This window comes from Bufo bufo, chromosome 7 (assembly GCF_905171765.1).
Source record: "Bufo bufo chromosome 7, aBufBuf1.1, whole genome shotgun sequence".
Classification (NCBI taxonomy): domain Eukaryota; kingdom Metazoa; phylum Chordata; class Amphibia; order Anura; family Bufonidae; genus Bufo; species Bufo bufo.
Genome location: NC_053395.1, coordinates 14,922,044 through 14,940,627, shown reverse-complemented (window position 1 = coordinate 14,940,627; position 18,584 = coordinate 14,922,044). Strand labels below are relative to the sequence as shown.

At 47.5% G+C, this 18,584-nt stretch overlaps 1 protein-coding gene across 1 annotated transcript in view; it reads left to right on the top strand.

Annotated features, from left to right (window-relative positions):
- LOC121007870 overlaps window positions 1-18,584 on the top strand; it is a 38,078-nt gene that overhangs the window by 10,937 nt on the left and 8,557 nt on the right. The window contains exon 3 of the mRNA XM_040440127.1: window positions 3,087-3,471. Within this exon, the coding sequence (XP_040296061.1) occupies window positions 3,087-3,471 (385 nt within the window). The remainder of the gene's footprint in view (window positions 1-3,086; window positions 3,472-18,584) is intronic.

The window sequence follows — 18,584 nt, the reverse complement described above, 5'->3', positions numbered from 1 at the left end:
TGGACGGCCATGAGTGGGTCCTCAGGGGTGGAGCAATGGAGCGGAGGTTTTACAAAATGACCCTCTCTTTTTAATGTATACTCCTGGGTTGGATTTGCAGACAGCAGCCATCAGATATTCCATAATGTTGCATTTAAGGATAGGACGGTTCTATTAGAGGCTGTTCTGTTCCGCATAATGTGGATTGCACACACCCGGTATCCATGTTTTGCGGATCCGCAATTTGCGGACTGCAAAACATCCAACGGTCATGTTCATGAGCCCTTACAGTGATAACAGGAATATTACAGATGGAGTATGATGGCCGACAGTCACAGCAACATGCACAAACATACGTGTGGCAGAAGTTACACATATAAGGGATATCCTGCGCTTAAGTCAGTCAGAAACAAGACCCATGCAGCGCACACCAATCACTCACTGGACACATGTGGCAGACAAGACACTTATACGTGGCTCACATGTCACATACGGCACATACACCACTGATACATAGATCATGTATAGCACACACCAGTCACACATAGGAAACACGCAATGCACACGCCAAGACATTGATGCCTAACCCTATTAAGTATAGCGCACTTAGGTCGTCTCACTTCAGTAAATGGCATTTATCATGTAGAGGAAGTTAATACGAGGCACTTACTAATGTATTGTGATTGTCCATGTTGCCTCCTTTCCATCACATTATACACAGCACGTATCCATGGTTACGACCACCGTGTAAACCAGCAGTGGTGGCCGTGCTTACACACTATAGGTAAAGGTGTCGGCCTATGCGCACTTCCAGCCTTTCCCTATAGTGTGTAAGCACGGCCACCACTGCTGGATTACACGGTGGTAATAACCACGGATACGAGCTGTGTATAATGTGATGGAAAGGAGGCAACATGGACAATCACAATACATTAGTAAGTGCCTCGTATTAACTGCATGATAAATGCCATTTACTGAAGTGAGACAAACCCTTTAACCCCTTTAAGCATAAATGTCTGGCATGAAATTTACCAAATCGTAACCTGCTCAGATTGCACATAATCTACATTATAATTAAAAGGGTTGTCCAACCATAATGACCTATCTCCTGTCTACAGGATCGGTGAGAAGTATCAGATTGCTGGGGTCTGACTGCTGGGACACCCACTGATCATGAAAAAAGGGGTCCTGAGACATTCCACTACATTACCGCCAATCTATGTGCACAAGGGTCTTAAGACCACCTTCCCTTGATCATGGGGGTCCCAGCAGTTAGACCCCCACCAATCAGACACTTATCACCTGTCGTGTCGTAGCTGTTGGACCTTCTCACATTCTCTATCCTTAAAGGGGTTCTTTGGGTGTAAAAAAATTTAATTAAAAATCTAGCCCAAAATATGTGTCAAACTTAAACAGAAATGCTCGCCTATTAAAGGGCCGGTGTCCACTTTTCTAGTTATCCTCTATCCACAGGATCGGGGATAACTAAGTGATCCGTGGGGGTCTGAACGCTGGAGCCCCCACTGATCCCCCTTCTTGACTGAGTGTCAGGTCGAGCACATGCCCTGCCTCTCCATCCATTCTCTATGGGGTCGCCGGAGATGGCGGAGTACAGCGCTGGCTATTTCCAGTGGTCCCAAAGAGAATGAATGGAGCAGCAGGGCGGATGTGTGGCCGCCACACCATCAAAAAGGGGGAACAGGACCCGTTCCTGGGATCAGTGGGGGTCGTAGAATCAGACCCCACTATTCATATAGTTATGCCCTATGGTGTGGAGAGGATAACTTGAAAACCTGGACAATCCTCCACCACCAGTATCTCTTTACATGGCAGCAGTGATGCCTGTAAATACGGAATATCATCACCAGTGATGTTCAGTTCGCCAGCGAACACATGCGGGCTGCCATCTTTAGTAAGGTAGACTCACCCGTCCGGCGAAGCACAGGTAAGCTCTTACCTGTGCCGGGAGCCGGTCTAAAATTAAATGCAGTCACCGGGAGCAGGCAGTTCCGAGAACAGCCCGATGAAGGCCCCCGGCGGCTGTTCTCGGAACTGCCTGCTCCCGGTGACTGCATTTGATTTCAGACCGGCTCCCGGCAGCAGCCACAGGTAACCTGTGCATCGCCGAACGGGTGAGTCTACCTTACTAAAGATGGCAGCCTGCATGTGTTCGCTGGGGGCAACTGGAGAAGAGGCAATATAAGTGGTGCATTTAGAGTGGGGGCATCTGGAGCTGGGGCATTTATGAGGGTGCACCTAAAGCAGAGGCATTGGGGGGACCTAGGGCAGAGTCCCCCCAATGCCACTCTGAACTCTGCAGAGAGCAGCACACATTTATAGATCTGTGTCTACTATAAACAAATCCCCTATTTCCCCCTTACCGTCTCCTACAGCTCACTACTGTCACACACCTGAGAAATCAGCCCAGCACCGCAGAGGAGTCCTTCTCTCCAGCAGCCACAGTTTTCTGACAGCAGGGAGGGCAGGAGGATGGCCAGACATGTTCTCTCCTCCTTCACTGCCAGCAGCTCGGGAGGCTTAGAAGATACTGCGTGGCCTCCTGTACAATTTACACCAGTAGGAGGCCACATCACTGTGCGATACTGCCACCTAGTGGCTACAATAGTTATCTCTCCTGCGAAACAAGAGAAATAATTACTCCTCCGTCTTATCTCTGGGCGCAGGAGACTGGGGGCCTACCGAGGATTCCCCCGTCTCCCCGGTGGGCCAGTCCAAGCCTGACTGTCGTCGTTTCAATTTTTCCCTGTTTTTTAGATCTCTGCTTGCTGTCAAACTCATGCAGGTGCTCAAAACCTCTACTGACCCAGCGCTAAGAAAGTGCTTGAATCATGAGAATGGAAGATTGGCTAGACTGATACACTGTAACAACAAACAAGCAGTGGTATCGAGACTATACGTACTATGGCAGCAAGCAGATATCTTAAAAATGGTGGTAAATTAATTTTCAAATACCAAGAAGTTGCAGGACTTTGTTCACGAGAGGCTGGATGGTCCCTTTAAATTGAGGCAGAACCTTTCAGACACCTTTTGAGATAGTTCTCTTTCATTTTCACTTTTACCGAGATATTTAAAGCTGTTTGTTCCAGCTTCCTGGTCACTCCGTCGGCAGCCTGGTCGCCATCATTCTCCACCGTCTGCAGCCCCATCGTATTGTTTCTAAGATGGCGCAGAGCCCTCAAGACATCCGCCAGAGGATTAACCAGTTCACCACTGGAAATGTGCTCGGCTATAACCGGGTGGCCTTGCAAGTCTTCGGGATGTTGGGACATGGGAAATCGTCCCTCATAAACTCAAGTGTGTCTGTGGTGAAGGATGAGGAGTATGAGAACGTGGCCGGAGCTGGATTGTCCGATGGAGGGATGACGATCAGCAGACATGAGCACGAACTTACAGACGCGCTGGTCATGATCGACAATCGAGGATTCCAGAAACTGATGTGGGAGGAGATCGTGGAGGCCTGCGCCCAGCTCCGTAAGTGGCTTTTATCGCGAGTCATAGGCCCCTTTCACACGGGCGAGTATTCCGCGCGGATGCGATGCGTGAGTTGAACACATTGCACCCGCACTGAATCAGGACCCATTCATTTCTATGGGGCTGTGCACACGAGCGGTGATTTTCACGCATCACTTGTGCGCTGCGTGAAAATCTCAGCATGCTCTACTTTGTGCATTTTTCACGCATGGTTGCTAGGAGACGATCGGGATGGGGACCCGATCATTATTATTTTCCCTTATAACATGGTTATAAGGGAAAATAATAGCATTCTGAATACAGAATGCATAGTACAATAGCGCTGGAGGGGTTAAAAAAATAAATACATTTTTTTTAACTCACCTTAGTCCACTTGCTCGCGCAGCCCAGCTTCTCTTCTGTCTTCATCTTTGCTCTGTGCAGGAAAAGGACCTGTGGTGACGTCACTCCGGTCAACACATGGTCCATCACCATGGTAAAAGATCATGTGACGGACCATGTGATGACCAGAGTGACGTCACCACAGGTCCTTTTCCTGCACACAGCAAAGATGAAGACAGAAGAGATGCCAGCTGCGCGAGCAAGTGGATTAAGGTGAGTTAAAATTATTTTTATTTTTTTTTAACCCCTCCAGCGCTATTGTACTATGCAGTCTGTATTCAGAATGCTATTATTTTCCCTTATAGCCATGTTATAAGGGAAAATAATACAATCTACAGAACACCGATCCCAAGCCCGAACTTCTGTGAAGAAGTTCAGGTTTGGGTACCAAACATGCGCGATTTTTCTAACGCGCGTGCAAAACGCATTACAATGTTTTGCACTCGCGCGGAAAAATCGTGCATGTTCCCGCAACGCACCCGCACCTTTTCCCGCAACGCCACATGTGAAAGAGGCCTTAAAGAGGCTCTGTCACCCAGATCCAGTCTACCCTACCAGGTATATAGCCAGGTAGGGCCGACGACGATGCAGACAAAAAACATACCTGTACTTCTCATGTTGGCGATCCGGTCAGGCAGAAAAGGCAACTTTTAAAAATATGCAAATGAGGAATTTGAGCACTCGGAGGCTTCTGCAACGCCCCGTTCATTGTTAATGCCGGCCTTCTGCACCTAATCACGCTCCCATGTCTTTTGATTGGTCACCTAATCCGTTTTGCCGGATCCGGCATTCCGGCAAGTGTTCAGTGTTTTTGGCCGGAGAGAAAACTGCAGCATGCTGCGATATTGTCTCCGTCCAAAAAACGTAAGAGGGACTGAACTGAAGACATCCTGAACGGATTGCTCTCCATTCAGAATGCATGGGGAAGAAACTTTTTCTGGTATTGAGCCCCTAGGACGGAACTCAGTGCCGGAAAAGATAAACGCTAGTGTGAAAGTGCCCTGAGGTGGTTGTCCCATGAAAAATATTTTACTTTTTTCAAACCAGCACCTGGATCTGAATAATTACTTAATTGTAATTACACGTAATTAAAAATGTTTTTATAGTCGCTGAGTGATCCAATAAAATTAATCTGTATAGCGCCACCTGCTGTCTGTTCTTTTCCTAATTTCCCCGTCTATCTCACCCGGAGCTGGCAGCTTGAAATAAATGAAGAGCAATGAATGTGGAGATCTCTGGATCCATGTGAGGTGCAGGGCTGGTCCTAGCTTTGTTAGAAATAGATCGTCATGTGCTGTATGATTTAGATGATTTTTTACATTTAATGCAGGGCCGGCGCAACCATATAGGCGAACTAGGCGTTCGCCTAGGTCGTTGGCCTGCTGGGGGCGCCGTGGTGGGCTCCCCATGACTGGGGCTGCAGCCCTGGGCGAGCGGCTCTTGAGTCGCCCCCAGCGCCGTTACAGTGGGTCCAGGAGGTGGAGGTCCTTCCTAAATATGGCAGAGCAGGCATCTGCTTACCCTTAAGGCAGGTGCCTGCTCTGCCAGTAAATTACCGGAGGAGAGGAGGCGGGCGGCAAGGGAGGCTGTTCTAGCAGCTCCCCACTCCTCCCTCGTGCGCCCTCTGTAAAGTCGGAATATGACGTCATTCCGGCCCCGGCATACTAAACGGCGCGCTGGAGGACTGAGGAGCTGCACCACACTGGACCCCAGGGAGGTGAGTGTTTAACTGAGTGAGTGTCTGCCTGTGTATTTATGTCAGTGAGTGTATGTATGTCTGTCTTTCTGTCAGTAAATGTATGTGTGTCTGTCATTGAGTGTCTGTGTGTATGTCAGTGAGTGTATGTCAGTGAGTGTGGATGTCTGTCGGTCAGTAAGTGTCTGTGTGTTTGTCAGTGAGTATATGTGTATGTTTGTCAGTGAGTATATGTGTGTGTATGTCTGTCAGTGAGTGAGCGTCAGTCAGTGAGTGTCTGTCTGTCAGTGAGTGTCTGTCTGTCAGTGAGTGTCTGTCTGTCAGTGAGTGTCTGTCAGTAAATGTCTGTCAGTGAGTGAGTGTCTGTCTGTCAGTGAGTGAGTGCGTGTCTGTCTGTCAGTGAGTGAATGACATGAGGGGGCGGCAAAAATCCTTGCACCGGCCCTGATTTAATGTTATATTACCTTTAATATTTAAATGTGACCGATTATCTGCTTGTGTAAATTCACCTTTCCCATGTGTGATACTATCTGCTGAGCTGTGTATCTAATCCTCTCCTGTGTGATACTGTCTGCTGAGCTGTGTATCTAATCCTCTCCTGTGTGATACTGTCTGCTGAGCTGTGTATCTAATCCTATCCTGTGTGATACTGTCTGCTGAGCTGTGTATCTAATCCTATCCTGTGTGATACTGTCTGCTGAGCGGTGTATCTAATACTGTCATGTGTGATACTATCTGCTGAGCTGTGTATCTAATCCTCTCCTGTGTGATACTGTCTGCTGAGCTGTGTATCTAATCCTCTCCTGTGTGATACTGTCTGCTGAGCTGTGTATCTAATCCTATCCTGTGTGATACTGTCTGCTGAGCTGTGTATCTAATCCTATCCTGTGTGATACTGTCTGCTGAGCGGTGTATCTAATACTGTCATGTGTGATACTATCTGCTGAGCTGTGTATCTAATCCTCTCCTGTGTGATACTGTCTGCTGAGCTGTGTATCTAATCCTCTCCTGTGTGATACTGTCTGCTGAGCTGTGTATCTAATCCTATCCTGTGTGATACTGTCTGCTGAGCTGTGTATCTAATCCTATCCTGTGTGATACTGTCTGCTGAGCGGTGTATCTAATACTGTCATGTGTGATACTGTCTGCTGAGCTGTGTATCTAATCCTATCCTGTGTGATACTGTCTGTAGAGCTGTGTATCTAATCCTCTCCTGTGTGATACTGTCTGCTGAGCTGTGTATCTAATCCTATCCTGTGTGATACAGTCTGCTGAGCTGTGTATCTAATCCTCTCCTGTGTGATACTGTCTGCTGAGCTGTGTATCTAATCCTATCCTGTGTGATACTGTCTGCTGAGCCGTGTATCTAATCCTATCCTGTGTGATACTGTCTGCTGAGCTGTGTATCTAATCCTGTCCTGTGTGATACTGTCTGCTGAGCTGTGTATCTAATCCTATCCTGTGTGATACTGTCTGCTGAGCTGTGTATCTAATCCTCTCCTGTGTGATACTGTCTGCTGAGCTGTGTATCTAATCCTCTCCTGTGTGATACTATCTGCTGAGCTGTGTATCTAATCCTATCCTGTGTGATACTGTCTGCTGAGCTGTGTATCTAATCCTATCCTGTGTGATACTATCTGCTGAGCTGTGTATCTAATCCTATCCTGTGTGATACTGTCTGCTGAGCTGTGTATCTAATACTGTCATGTGTGATACTGTCTGCTGAGCTGTGTATCTAATCCTATCCTGTGTGATACTGTCTGTAGAGCTGTGTATCTAATCCTCTCCTGTGTGATACTGTCTGCTGAGCTGTGTATCTAATCCTATCCTGTGTGATACTGTCTGCTGAGCTGTGTATCTAATCCTCTCCTGTGTGATACTGTCTGCTGAGCTGTGTATCTAATCCTCTCCTGTGTGATACTGTCTGCTGAGCTGTGTATCTAATCCTATCCTGTGTGATACTGTCTGCTGAGCTGTGTATCTAATCCTATCCTGTGTGATACTGTCTGCTGAGCGGTGTATCTAATACTGTCATGTGTGATACTGTCTGCTGAGCTGTGTATCTAATCCTATCCTGTGTGATACTGTCTGTAGAGCTGTGTATCTAATCCTCTCCTGTGTGATACTGTCTGCTGAGCTGTGTATCTAATCCTATCCTGTGTGATACAGTCTGCTGAGCTGTGTATCTAATCCTCTCCTGTGTGATACTGTCTGCTGAGCTGTGTATCTAATCCTATCCTGTGTGATACTGTCTGCTGAGCCGTGTATCTAATCCTATCCTGTGTGATACTGTCTGCTGAGCTGTGTATCTAATCCTGTCCTGTGTGATACTGTCTGCTGAGCTGTGTATCTAATCCTATCCTGTGTGATACTGTCTGCTGAGCTGTGTATCTAATCCTCTCCTGTGTGATACTGTCTGCTGAGCTGTGTATCTAATCCTCTCCTGTGTGATACTATCTGCTGAGCTGTGTATCTAATCCTATCCTGTGTGATACTGTCTGCTGAGCTGTGTATCTAATCCTATCCTGTGTGATACTATCTGCTGAGCTGTGTATCTAATCCTATCCTGTGTGATACTGTCTGCTGAGCTGTGTATCTAATACTGTCATGTGTGATACTGTCTGCTGAGCTGTGTATCTAATCCTATCCTGTGTGATACTGTCTGTAGAGCTGTGTATCTAATCCTCTCCTGTGTGATACTGTCTGCTGAGCTGTGTATCTAATCCTATCCTGTGTGATACAGTCTGCTGAGCTGTGTATCTAATCCTATCCTGTGTGATACTGTCTGCTGAGCCGTGTATCTAATCCTATCCTGTGTGATACTGTCTACTGAGCTGTGTATCTAATCCTCTCCTGTGTGATACTGTCTGCTGAGCTGTGTATCTAATACTGTCATGTGTGATACTGTCTGCTGAGCTGTGTATCTAATCCTCTCCTGTGTGATACTGTCTGCTGAGCTGTGTATCTAATCCTCTCCTGTGTGATACTATCTGCTGAGCTGTGTATCTAATCCTATCCTGTGTGATACTGTCTGCTGAGCTGTGTATCTAATACTGTCATGTGTGATACTGTCTGCTGAGCTGTGTATCTAATCCTCTCCTGTGTGATACTGTCTGCTGAGCTGTGTATCTAATCCTATCCTGTGTGATACAGTCTGCTGAGCTGTGTATCTAATCCTATCCTGTGTGATACTGTCTGCTGAGCTGTGTATCTAATCCTCTCCTGTGTGATACTGTCTGCTGAGCTGTGTATCTAATCCTCTCCTGTGTGATACTGTCTGCTGAGCTGTGTATCTAATACTGTCATGTGTGATACTGTCTGCTGAGCTGTGTATCTAATCCTCTCCTGTGTGATACTGTCTGCTGAGCTGTGTATCTAATCCTCTCCTGTGTGATACTATCTGCTGAGCTGTGTATCTAATCCTATCCTGTGTGATACTGTCTGCTGAGCTGTGTATCTAATACTGTCATGTGTGATACTGTCTGCTGAGCTGTGTATCTAATCCTATCCTGTGTGATACTGTCTGTAGAGCTGTGTATCTAATCCTCTCCTGTGTGATACTGTCTGCTGAGCTGTGTATCTAATCCTATCCTGTGTGATACAGTCTGCTGAGCTGTGTATCTAATCCTATCCTGTGTGATACTGTCTGCTGAGCCGTGTATCTAATCCTATCCTGTGTGATACTGTCTACTGAGCTGTGTATCTAATCCTATCCTGTGTGATACTGTCTGCTGAGCTGTGTATCTAATCCTCTCCTGTGTGATACTGTCTGCTGAGCTGTGTATCTAATACTGTCATGTGTGATACTGTCTGCTGAGCTGTGTATCTAATCCTATCCTGTGTGATACTGTCTGCTGAGCTGTGTATCTAATCCTATCCTGTGTGATACTGTCTGCTGAGCTGTGTATCTAATCCTATCCTGTGTGATACTGTCTGCTGAGCTGTGTATCTAATCCTATCCTGTGTGATACTATCTGCTGAGCTGTGTATCTAATCCTATCCTGTGTGATACTGTCTGCTGAGCTGTGTATCTAATCCTATCCTGTGTGATACTATCTGCTGAGCTGTGTATCTAATCCTATAATGTGTGATACTGTCTACTGAGCTGTGTATCTAATCCTATAATGTGTGATACTGTCTACTGAGCTGTGTATCTAATCCTATCCTGTGTGATACTATCTGCTGAGCTGTGTATCTAATCCTATCCTGTGTGATACTGTCTGCTGAGCTGTGTATCTAATCCTATCCTGTGTGATACTATCTGCTGAGCTGTGTATCTAATCCTGTCCTGTGTGATACTGACTGCTGAGCTGTGTATCTAATCCTCTCCTGTGTGATACTGTCTGCTGAGCTGTGTATCTAATCCTATCCTGTGTGATACTGTCTACTGAGCTGTGTATCTAATCCTATCCTGTGTGATACTATCTGCTGAGCTGTGTATCTAATCCCCTCCTGTGTGATACTGTCTGCTGAGCTGTGTATCTAATCCTATCCTGTGTGATACTGTCTACTGAGCTGTGTATCTAATCCTATCCTGTGTGATACTGTCTGCTGAGCTGTGTATCTAATCCTATCCTGTGTGATACTGTCTGCTGAGCTGTGTATCTAATCCTATCCTGTGTGATACTGTCTGCTGAGCTGTGTATCTAATCCTATCCTGTGTGATACTGTCTGCTGAGCTGTGTATCTAATCCTATCCTGTGTGATACTGTCTGCTGAGCTGTGTATCTAATCCTATCCTGTGTGATACTGTCTGCTGAGCTGTGTATCTAATCCTGTCCTGTGTGATACTGTCTGCTGAGCTGTGTATCTAATCCTATCCTGTGTGATACTGTCTGCTGAGCTGTGTATCTAATCCTATCCTGTGTGATACTGTCTGCTGAGCTGTGTATCTAATCCTATCCTGTGTGATACTGTCTGCTGAGCTGTGTATCTAATCCTATCCTGTGTGATACTGTCTGCTGAGCTGTGTATCTAATCCTCTCCTGTGTGATACTGTCTGCTGAGCTGTGTATCTAATCCTATCCTGTGTGATACTGTCTGCTGAGCTGTGTATCTAATCCTATCCTGTGTGATACTGTCTGCTGAGCTGTGTATCTAATCCTCTCCTGTGTGATACTGTCTGCTGAGCTGTGTATCTAATCCTATCCTGTGTGATACTGTCTGCTGAGCTGTGTATCTAATCCTATCCTGTGTGATACTGTCTGCTGAGCTGTGTATCTAATCCTATCCCGTGTGATACTGTCTGCTGAGCTGTGTATCTAATCCTATCATGTGATACAGTCTGCTGAGCTGTGTATCTAATCCTATCCCGTGTGATACTGACTGCTGAGCTGTGTATCTAATCCTATCCTGTGTGATACTGTCTGCTGAGCTGTGTATCTAATCCTATCCTGTGTGATACTGTCTGCTGAGCTGTGTATCTAATCCTATCCTGTGTGATACTGTCTGCTGAGCTGTGTATCTAATCCTATCCTGTGTGATACTGTCTGCTGAGCTGTGTATCTAATCCTATCCTGTGTGATACTGTCTGCTGAGCTGTGTATCTAATCCTATCCTGTGTGATACTGTCTGCTGAGCTGTGTATCTAATCCTGTCCTGTGTGATACTGTCTGCTGAGCTGTGTATCTAATCCTATCCTGTGTGATACTGTCTGCTGAGCTGTGTATCTAATCCTATCCTGTGTGATACTGTCTGCTGAGCTGTGTATCTAATCCTATCCTGTGTGATACTGTCTGCTGAGCTGTGTATCTAATCCTATCCTGTGTGATACTGTCTGCTGAGCTGTGTATCTAATCCTCTCCTGTGTGATACTGTCTGCTGAGCTGTGTATCTAATCCTATCCTGTGTGATACTGTCTGCTGAGCTGTGTATCTAATCCTATCCTGTGTGATACTGTCTGCTGAGCTGTGTATCTAATCCTCTCCTGTGTGATACTGTCTGCTGAGCTGTGTATCTAATCCTATCCTGTGTGATACTGTCTGCTGAGCTGTGTATCTAATCCTATCCTGTGTGATACTGTCTGCTGAGCTGTGTATCTAATCCTATCCTGTGTGATACTGTCTGCTGAGCTGTGTATCTAATCCTCTCCTGTGTGATACTGTCTGCTGAGCTGTGTATCTAATCCTATCCTGTGTGATACTGTCTGCTGAGCTGTGTATCTAATCCTCTCCTGTGTGATACTGTCTGCTGAGCTGTGTATCTAATCCTATCCCGTGTGATACTGTCTGCTGAGCTGTGTATCTAATCCTATCATGTGATACAGTCTGCTGAGCTGTGTATCTAATCATCTCCTGTAAAACACTCTATAAACGTTCACCTTTCAACAAACTGTACATAAATCAATGGTGTAGACAAATGAAAGAAACTTCAACTGTGATATAGCTTATCAATGAATAACGCCTCTTTCCCCACTTATCAGCTCCTCCCTCGGCCCCAATTAACATTTTTCCACCTTGAGAAACCAAGATGGACGAAGCTGCTCCTAAAAGTCTTCGGTCAGGGAGGAGGCAGAAGGAATGATCTGCAGTGATAGACGAGATGCTGCAGCAGCTAATAGTATTATATGTTACGTCACGTGTTTTATCCACAGTTAGGGTATGTCCACAGGAAAATATTTTGCTGCAGAAGATCCACGGAAACCACGGCAAAGCCTGCATTAAAATTTACATGAGTTTCGAAGGTCTTTAATAATTGGAAAATAGATATACCAGACCTTAATACCCCGATGGAAATATTGGAGGGATGGAAAAAGGCGTGCTCAGCAACAACAAATGAAGTATGGAGAGAATCTCATTTACGTATTATACACAGAGCCATATATGGTTTTCATTCTAGGAAAAACGCGACGGACAAACTGACCACGTGCCCCAAGTGCCATATGGAGGATACTAACCTCTCTCATGGACTTTGACAATGTCCCAATGTGAGGGATTTCTGGGAAGAAATACGTAAAATGATATCCAGCAAAATGCATGTAAATCTTCCAGACTCCCCTAATCAATGTATTTTTCAGTATGCTGATAATTGTATACCGCTGATTATACATCTCTTTGTGCTGGCTGCCAAAAGATGTCTATTAGCACACTGGTGTCACGGATGATATTGCAGATAGCTGGAAGTTATGGATAAACATCCGACTGGCTTGATCCCAAACTAAGGAGCATAAAGGTGACCCCTATAAAACCCTAAGAGCTCACCCTGACTGCTAAGCAGATACAAGGGTCTCAGAGGTAGGCGATTGCATGCCCTCGTACCTAGACTGTGTGACACCTGAAAACCCTATAATAGTGAGGGGACACGACCACCGGCTCCCTGCACTTAATATGGAGGGAATCAGGGTCACCTAGAATCAAGCCAGCAAGGAAACACAATACATGAAAGGACTTATCTGAACAAGCAGTAACAGAAGTCTCCAGCAGTGAACACTTCAATCCAGGAAGTTGTCACTACCAGAGCTTTGGGACGTTCTCACAGCTCTGTTTCTCCACCCCTGTGATGATGTCACTACTAGAGCTGGGAGGAGTTCTCACTACTCTGTTTACTTTTGGTTTCTTTCACCACAGCTGTTCTTCATGTGTTTGATTTCCCTCTCTTTATATCACCCCTCCTCCTATGATAGGATGTGGATTATAGTTCTCACTTCAGTTGTAGCTCTTGCTTTAGTTTCTTCACTTGTAGCTATCAGTTCACTGGACCTGTGTTCTGCTGCTGCTAGCACTCCGGATATTGCCAGCCTGTCCTTGGATCCGTCTTCTCTGCGGCTGCAACACCTTCAGCTAAGTGTGCAGACATTGTTGTGTTCCTGTTTATTTTCTGACTGGATCTGAGGTGGCCACGGTTCCCTCCATATACTGAGTAGGGCACTGGTGGCCGTGCCCCTTCCACTATTGTAGGGGTTACAGTGGTCATTAGTCTTTGGCACGTGGGCATGCCTCGTTCCGCCATTTGGATCCGGGCATGTGCTTTAGCAGAATAGGGAGAGCGTTGAGGGTCGGACAGGGGTCACCCTTTATCCTCCCTAGTTCTGGGTCCAGTCAGTAGCTCTGTACTGTGTTTTACTAGTGTTGCTCGCAAACAGCCGTGACAGAAGTAGTATAAACCGCAAAGTGAGGCAGTATGGGAGGGAATATAAAGGGAGGCAATTAGTGTAAATAGGTGACAGCTGGGAGAAGGAAAGGAGATGACAAAGTGAAACCAAAACAAAGAACATCATGCAAGAGGTACAGAAGAACGTCTGCCAGACCTTCTCAGAGAGCTGGCGGTGACAACTGGCTGAAACCGGAATGCCCACAACCTGGGGAGGTGATACCACACCTTAAAAAAATGCTTACTTTTAGAGAAAATTGAAGTAGAAAACAATAAGACAGAGTTGACAAGTAAGTTTTTAAAAAAATGGAAAACGTTTATTGAAAGTTTTGCATCTAAAGAAGAAATACAAATGATAGTAACACCATTTCGTCATACATCATGGTATAGATAGCAGATAGATAAGATAGACTCCTGTTAGATGCCTAAGTGGAAATATTGTCAAGATAAGAAATGGGGGGAAGGGACAACCTAAAAAAAAGCTTGTAAATGATCATGGGAAAGATGAGCAAACTTTAAAGGGATGACTGCTGTGCTGAGAGAGGAAAGGGAAGGGGGGGGGGGGGAATCCAGGGAAGATTAGGGTGGGGAAATTATTACTATTACAGTACAATATAATCATTATGTAAGCGGAATAACATGAAGAAAAGTGAGATTGATGTATCTGTTATGTACAAGATCATTGTAAACCGCTGCTTTTTTCAAATGCTTTATTGAAAATAAAAATTATCTTTACAAAAAAAAAAAATTTTTTACATGAGACCTGTGGATTTTGCCTTGATTTCACTATATGTGATGCAAAGGCTGAAAATTCTGCAGTGGAAATCCACAGGATAAAATTGACTCGTTGGGGACTCAAAATCTGCACAACATATTTAAGGGGTTGTGCAATTGATTGGTAAGAGTCTGACTACTGGGACCCCTGCCGATCCTGAGAGGGTTACTATTCCCCTGACGGAGTGGCCAAGTACTACACTTGGTAGTATCTCCGGCAGTCTCATAGAAAATGAATGGAGCAGTTAGGTGCACCCTTGACCTGTTCCTCCATCAGGACAGGGAAGTGAGACCCTCGTTCTCAAGTTGTTTGGCGCCTACCATTCAGTTAGTTATCCCCGTATGCAACGTAAACGACCTGTGTGGACCTCCTGTGTGGTCCTCCATGCTCCTCTGCTTCTCCATATGTGAAAGATGATGGTAGGGAAGCAGAAACTCCTGTTTTCTTTATGTGCGGTGTATGGGAGACATCATAGCAGCTAGTCTACATCTGCCAGATCATAGAGAACTGAGAATTTGAGATGGAGCCTGTGGCGAAACCAACCTCGCCACTGGGTTTTGGAGAGGCCTTTTGCCTCAGGATTATGGCCCATACTAACTTTAAAGGAGAAGACAGACCGGCCGCACAGCTTAAATCTGTCTTTGCAATTGTATTTTGTTATGTGAGGGTACCCAGATAGCTAGTTTTATTGTATTCATGTATTCTGAGTGCCATTCACCTAATGATATGCACTCAGACTTGAGCTATCTGGGGATATGTTAAATGTCTGTGTTTGTTGTGGGGGTGTGACATTGTGTGTTTGGGTGGTCCTGTTGTCTCCACATGTGTATTGGCGATTTCCCTTTGTCCTGAGAGATAATTGAATTGCTCCTCGGGTGTCTCCAGAGCAGAGAGGAGGAAACCATGATGCATTGTGGGGATGTGTTGTGTCTGTGTATCCTGAGTTGCTACGTATCTGTCCTGTGTCACAGTCTTCCTTCTGGTCCCCTAGGGGGACCTGCATAAATACGGGCGGGTAGCCCTCAATAAAGTGTTCCTGTTTTACCCTTTATCATGTTGAGGCTGATGTTTGGGTAACTGATCGACGCTGGGGATTGCTATACGCTGAAGATTTGCTATACTCCCCTGGCATTACTTCTAGCTCTTGTAAGAGCTGTTCCTGCTCTCTGGTTTTAGGAGAGGTTCACCCACTGGAGCCTAGAGCCTTGTCGTAGGTCCAGGGTGGGTAGGAGACGGTGAGACCTCAACCAAGCTTCGGCGGTTCGTGGGGTCTGCAGTGTGTACGGTGTCAAGTGGAGTGCTTGGAGTCCTCGGAAAGCACTAGGAGCATCTATCAACGGAGGTACCCGGTCGGGGTGCTAGGAGATCCGTTACATTTGGTGGCAAGCAGTGGGATGGCGTCCTAGTGTGAGGAGAAGCAGCTCGGAGACACTGTTCATGGAGTATATTGAGGGCAACGCTAGTATCCGTACAGCGCCCCTGGCTACAGCAGCAGGATGGAATCAACTAGTCTTCGGACAGCGTTCTATGACGAAGAGGAGGAGGCAGCCGCAGACTACATGGATGCAGACAGAAAGGAAGTCTGGTATGATGCCCTGGAAAATGCCCAGTGGCGGCGAGGTGAGAGGCTCCCCAGTTATGAGCAGCAGCTAAAGAAGCGTGTGGCGATGTGGATGGGTCTCTTGGGAGAGCAGCCCCTGGATGACTGGGTAACAGAGCTCCAGAGCCTGGTATGTAAGGAGCTTTGGCTAGAGAACGCTTACCAGGCCCTAAGGTGGCATGTCATTCAACATTCCCCCTGGGCAGCTGAGCATGACAAGCCAGAGGGAGAGGAGTTTTATGATCCTGGCTTGTTATGGGAGTCCTTTGCAGAGCCTGACTTCGGGAGCCCTGCACAGTCCAGACTTCAGAACATTTTCTACGAGAGGGAGGCTAGGCTGGATTGGGAGGACCCCCACGAGGTAGAGAAAGACCTGGCTCACCTAGCAACCCTGGAGTGGGAACTGGAGCAGGACTACCAAGATCTCTTCCACTCCATTGAGAGGGCTCAGCGAGAGAGCAGAGTGTCAGACCCAGGTCCAGAGCCCTTCAGCTGGGAGGATATTGTGGAGGTGTACTGAGAGGACCCGACTGAAGTATCCCCTGCTTCAGTACCAGCTACAGAGGTAGGGGACCTCATAGACTGGTCCTGGGGGGAAACCCATATGGCAGGTGGAGATGGGACCGAGATCTCTCCACCGGCCCTACAGGGATGCTGGGCAGTCGGCCCAGATCCCCAACGGCAGCCGGAGTTTCAGGGAGTAGGGACAGTTGGTCCTGCTCCCCAGCGGAAGTATGTTTTGCAGGGATAGGAGAGCATCGTCTCCATGCCCCAGCAGCAGTGTACTTTGAAGGGAGAGGAGACAACTCTCTCTCCCCAACCACAGGGGGACAGCACCCCTAACTCCAATGGTGCAGATGGGACCGCAGTCTCTGCACCAGGCCTACCGGGATACTGGATGGCCGGTACAGATGCCCCACCAACCCCGCCGGAATGCCAGGAGGAGGAGGTAAGCGATTCCTCCTCTCCACAGCCGATTTGCAACAAGGTCCTGGGGATAGGATTCCATTACCACATCCCAGCGGAAGAGCTGGCATCTGGGCAGAGCGCAGTCGGCCTCTGCCCTCCCCTATCCTCTTCTCCAGAGGCTGACTTTCCACAGGCTACCCCAGCGGCAGAGCTGGCATCTGGGCAGAGCGCAGTCGGCCTCTGCCCTCCCCTATCCTCTTCTCCAGAGGCTGACTTTCCACAGGCTTCCCCAGCGGAAGAGCTGGCATCTGGGCAGAGCGCAGTCGGCCTCTGCCCTCCCCTATCCTCTTCTCCAGAGGCTGACTTTCCACAGGCTACCCCAGCGGCAGAGCTGGTATCTGGGCAGAGCGCAGTCGGCCTCTGCCCTCCTCTATCCTCTTCTCCAGAGGCTGACTTTCCACAGGCTTCCCCAACGAAAGAGCCGGCATCTGGGCAGAGCGCAGTCGGCCTCTGCCCTCCCCTATCCTCTTCTCCAGAGGCTGACTTTCCACAGGCTACCCCAGCGGCAGAACTGGCATCTGGGCAGAGCGCAGTCAGCCTCTGCCCTCCTCTATCCTCTTCTCCAGAGGCTGACTTTCCACAGGCTACCCCAGCGGCAGAGCTGGCATCTGGGCAGAGCGCAGTCGGCCTCTGCCCTCCCCTATCCTTTTCTCCAGAGCCGGACATCCCACAGGCTACCCCAGCGGAAGCGCTTGCATCTGGACATAGCGCAGTTGGCCTCTGCCCTCCTCTATCCTCTTCTCCAGAGGCTGACTTTCCACAGGCTACCCCAGCGGAAGAGCTGGCATCGGGGCAGAGCGCAGTCGGCCTCTGCCCACCAAGTACCTCCAGCTCCAAGCTAGAGAGCAACAAGGAAGCAAGGAGTAGCAGATGCCCACTCAACAGCTGGGGACATACAGAACAGAGCCAGGCCCCAAGATTCAAAAGGTCCAGTATTGGGTTGTGGTTGGACTGCCAGACTAACTCAGGTACTGGCTGTGAGGTCAGGTATCTGGTTAGTCTTCCCTGGGAGGGGGAGATGTGTGGCGAAACCAACCTCGCCACTGGGTTTTGGAGAGGCCTGTTTACCAGCCTCTTGCCTCAGGATTATGGCCCATACTAACTTTAAAGGAGAAGACAGACCGGCCGCACAGCTTAAATCTGTCTTTGGAATTGTATTTTGCTATGTGAGGGTACCCAATGGCTAATTTTATTGTATTCGTGTATTCTGAGTGCCATTCACCTAATGATATGCACTCAGACCTGAGCTATCTGGGGGTATGTTAAATGTCTGTGTTTGCTGTGGGGGTGTGACATTGTGTGTTTGGGTGGTGATTTCTGTCCTGTTGTCTCCACATGTGTATTGGCGATTTCCCTTTGTCCTGAGAGATAATTGAATTGCTCCTCGGGTGTCTCCGGGACAGAGAGGAGGAAACCATGATGCATTGTGGGGATGTGTTGTGTCTGTGTATCCTGAGTTGCTGCATATCTGTCCTGTGTCACAGTCTTCCTTCTGGTCCCCTAGGGGCGTGTCCACCCGATGGGGACCTGCATAAAAACGGGCTGGTAGCCCTCAATAAAGTGTGCCTGTTTTATCCTTCATCATGTTGAGGCTGGTGTTTGGG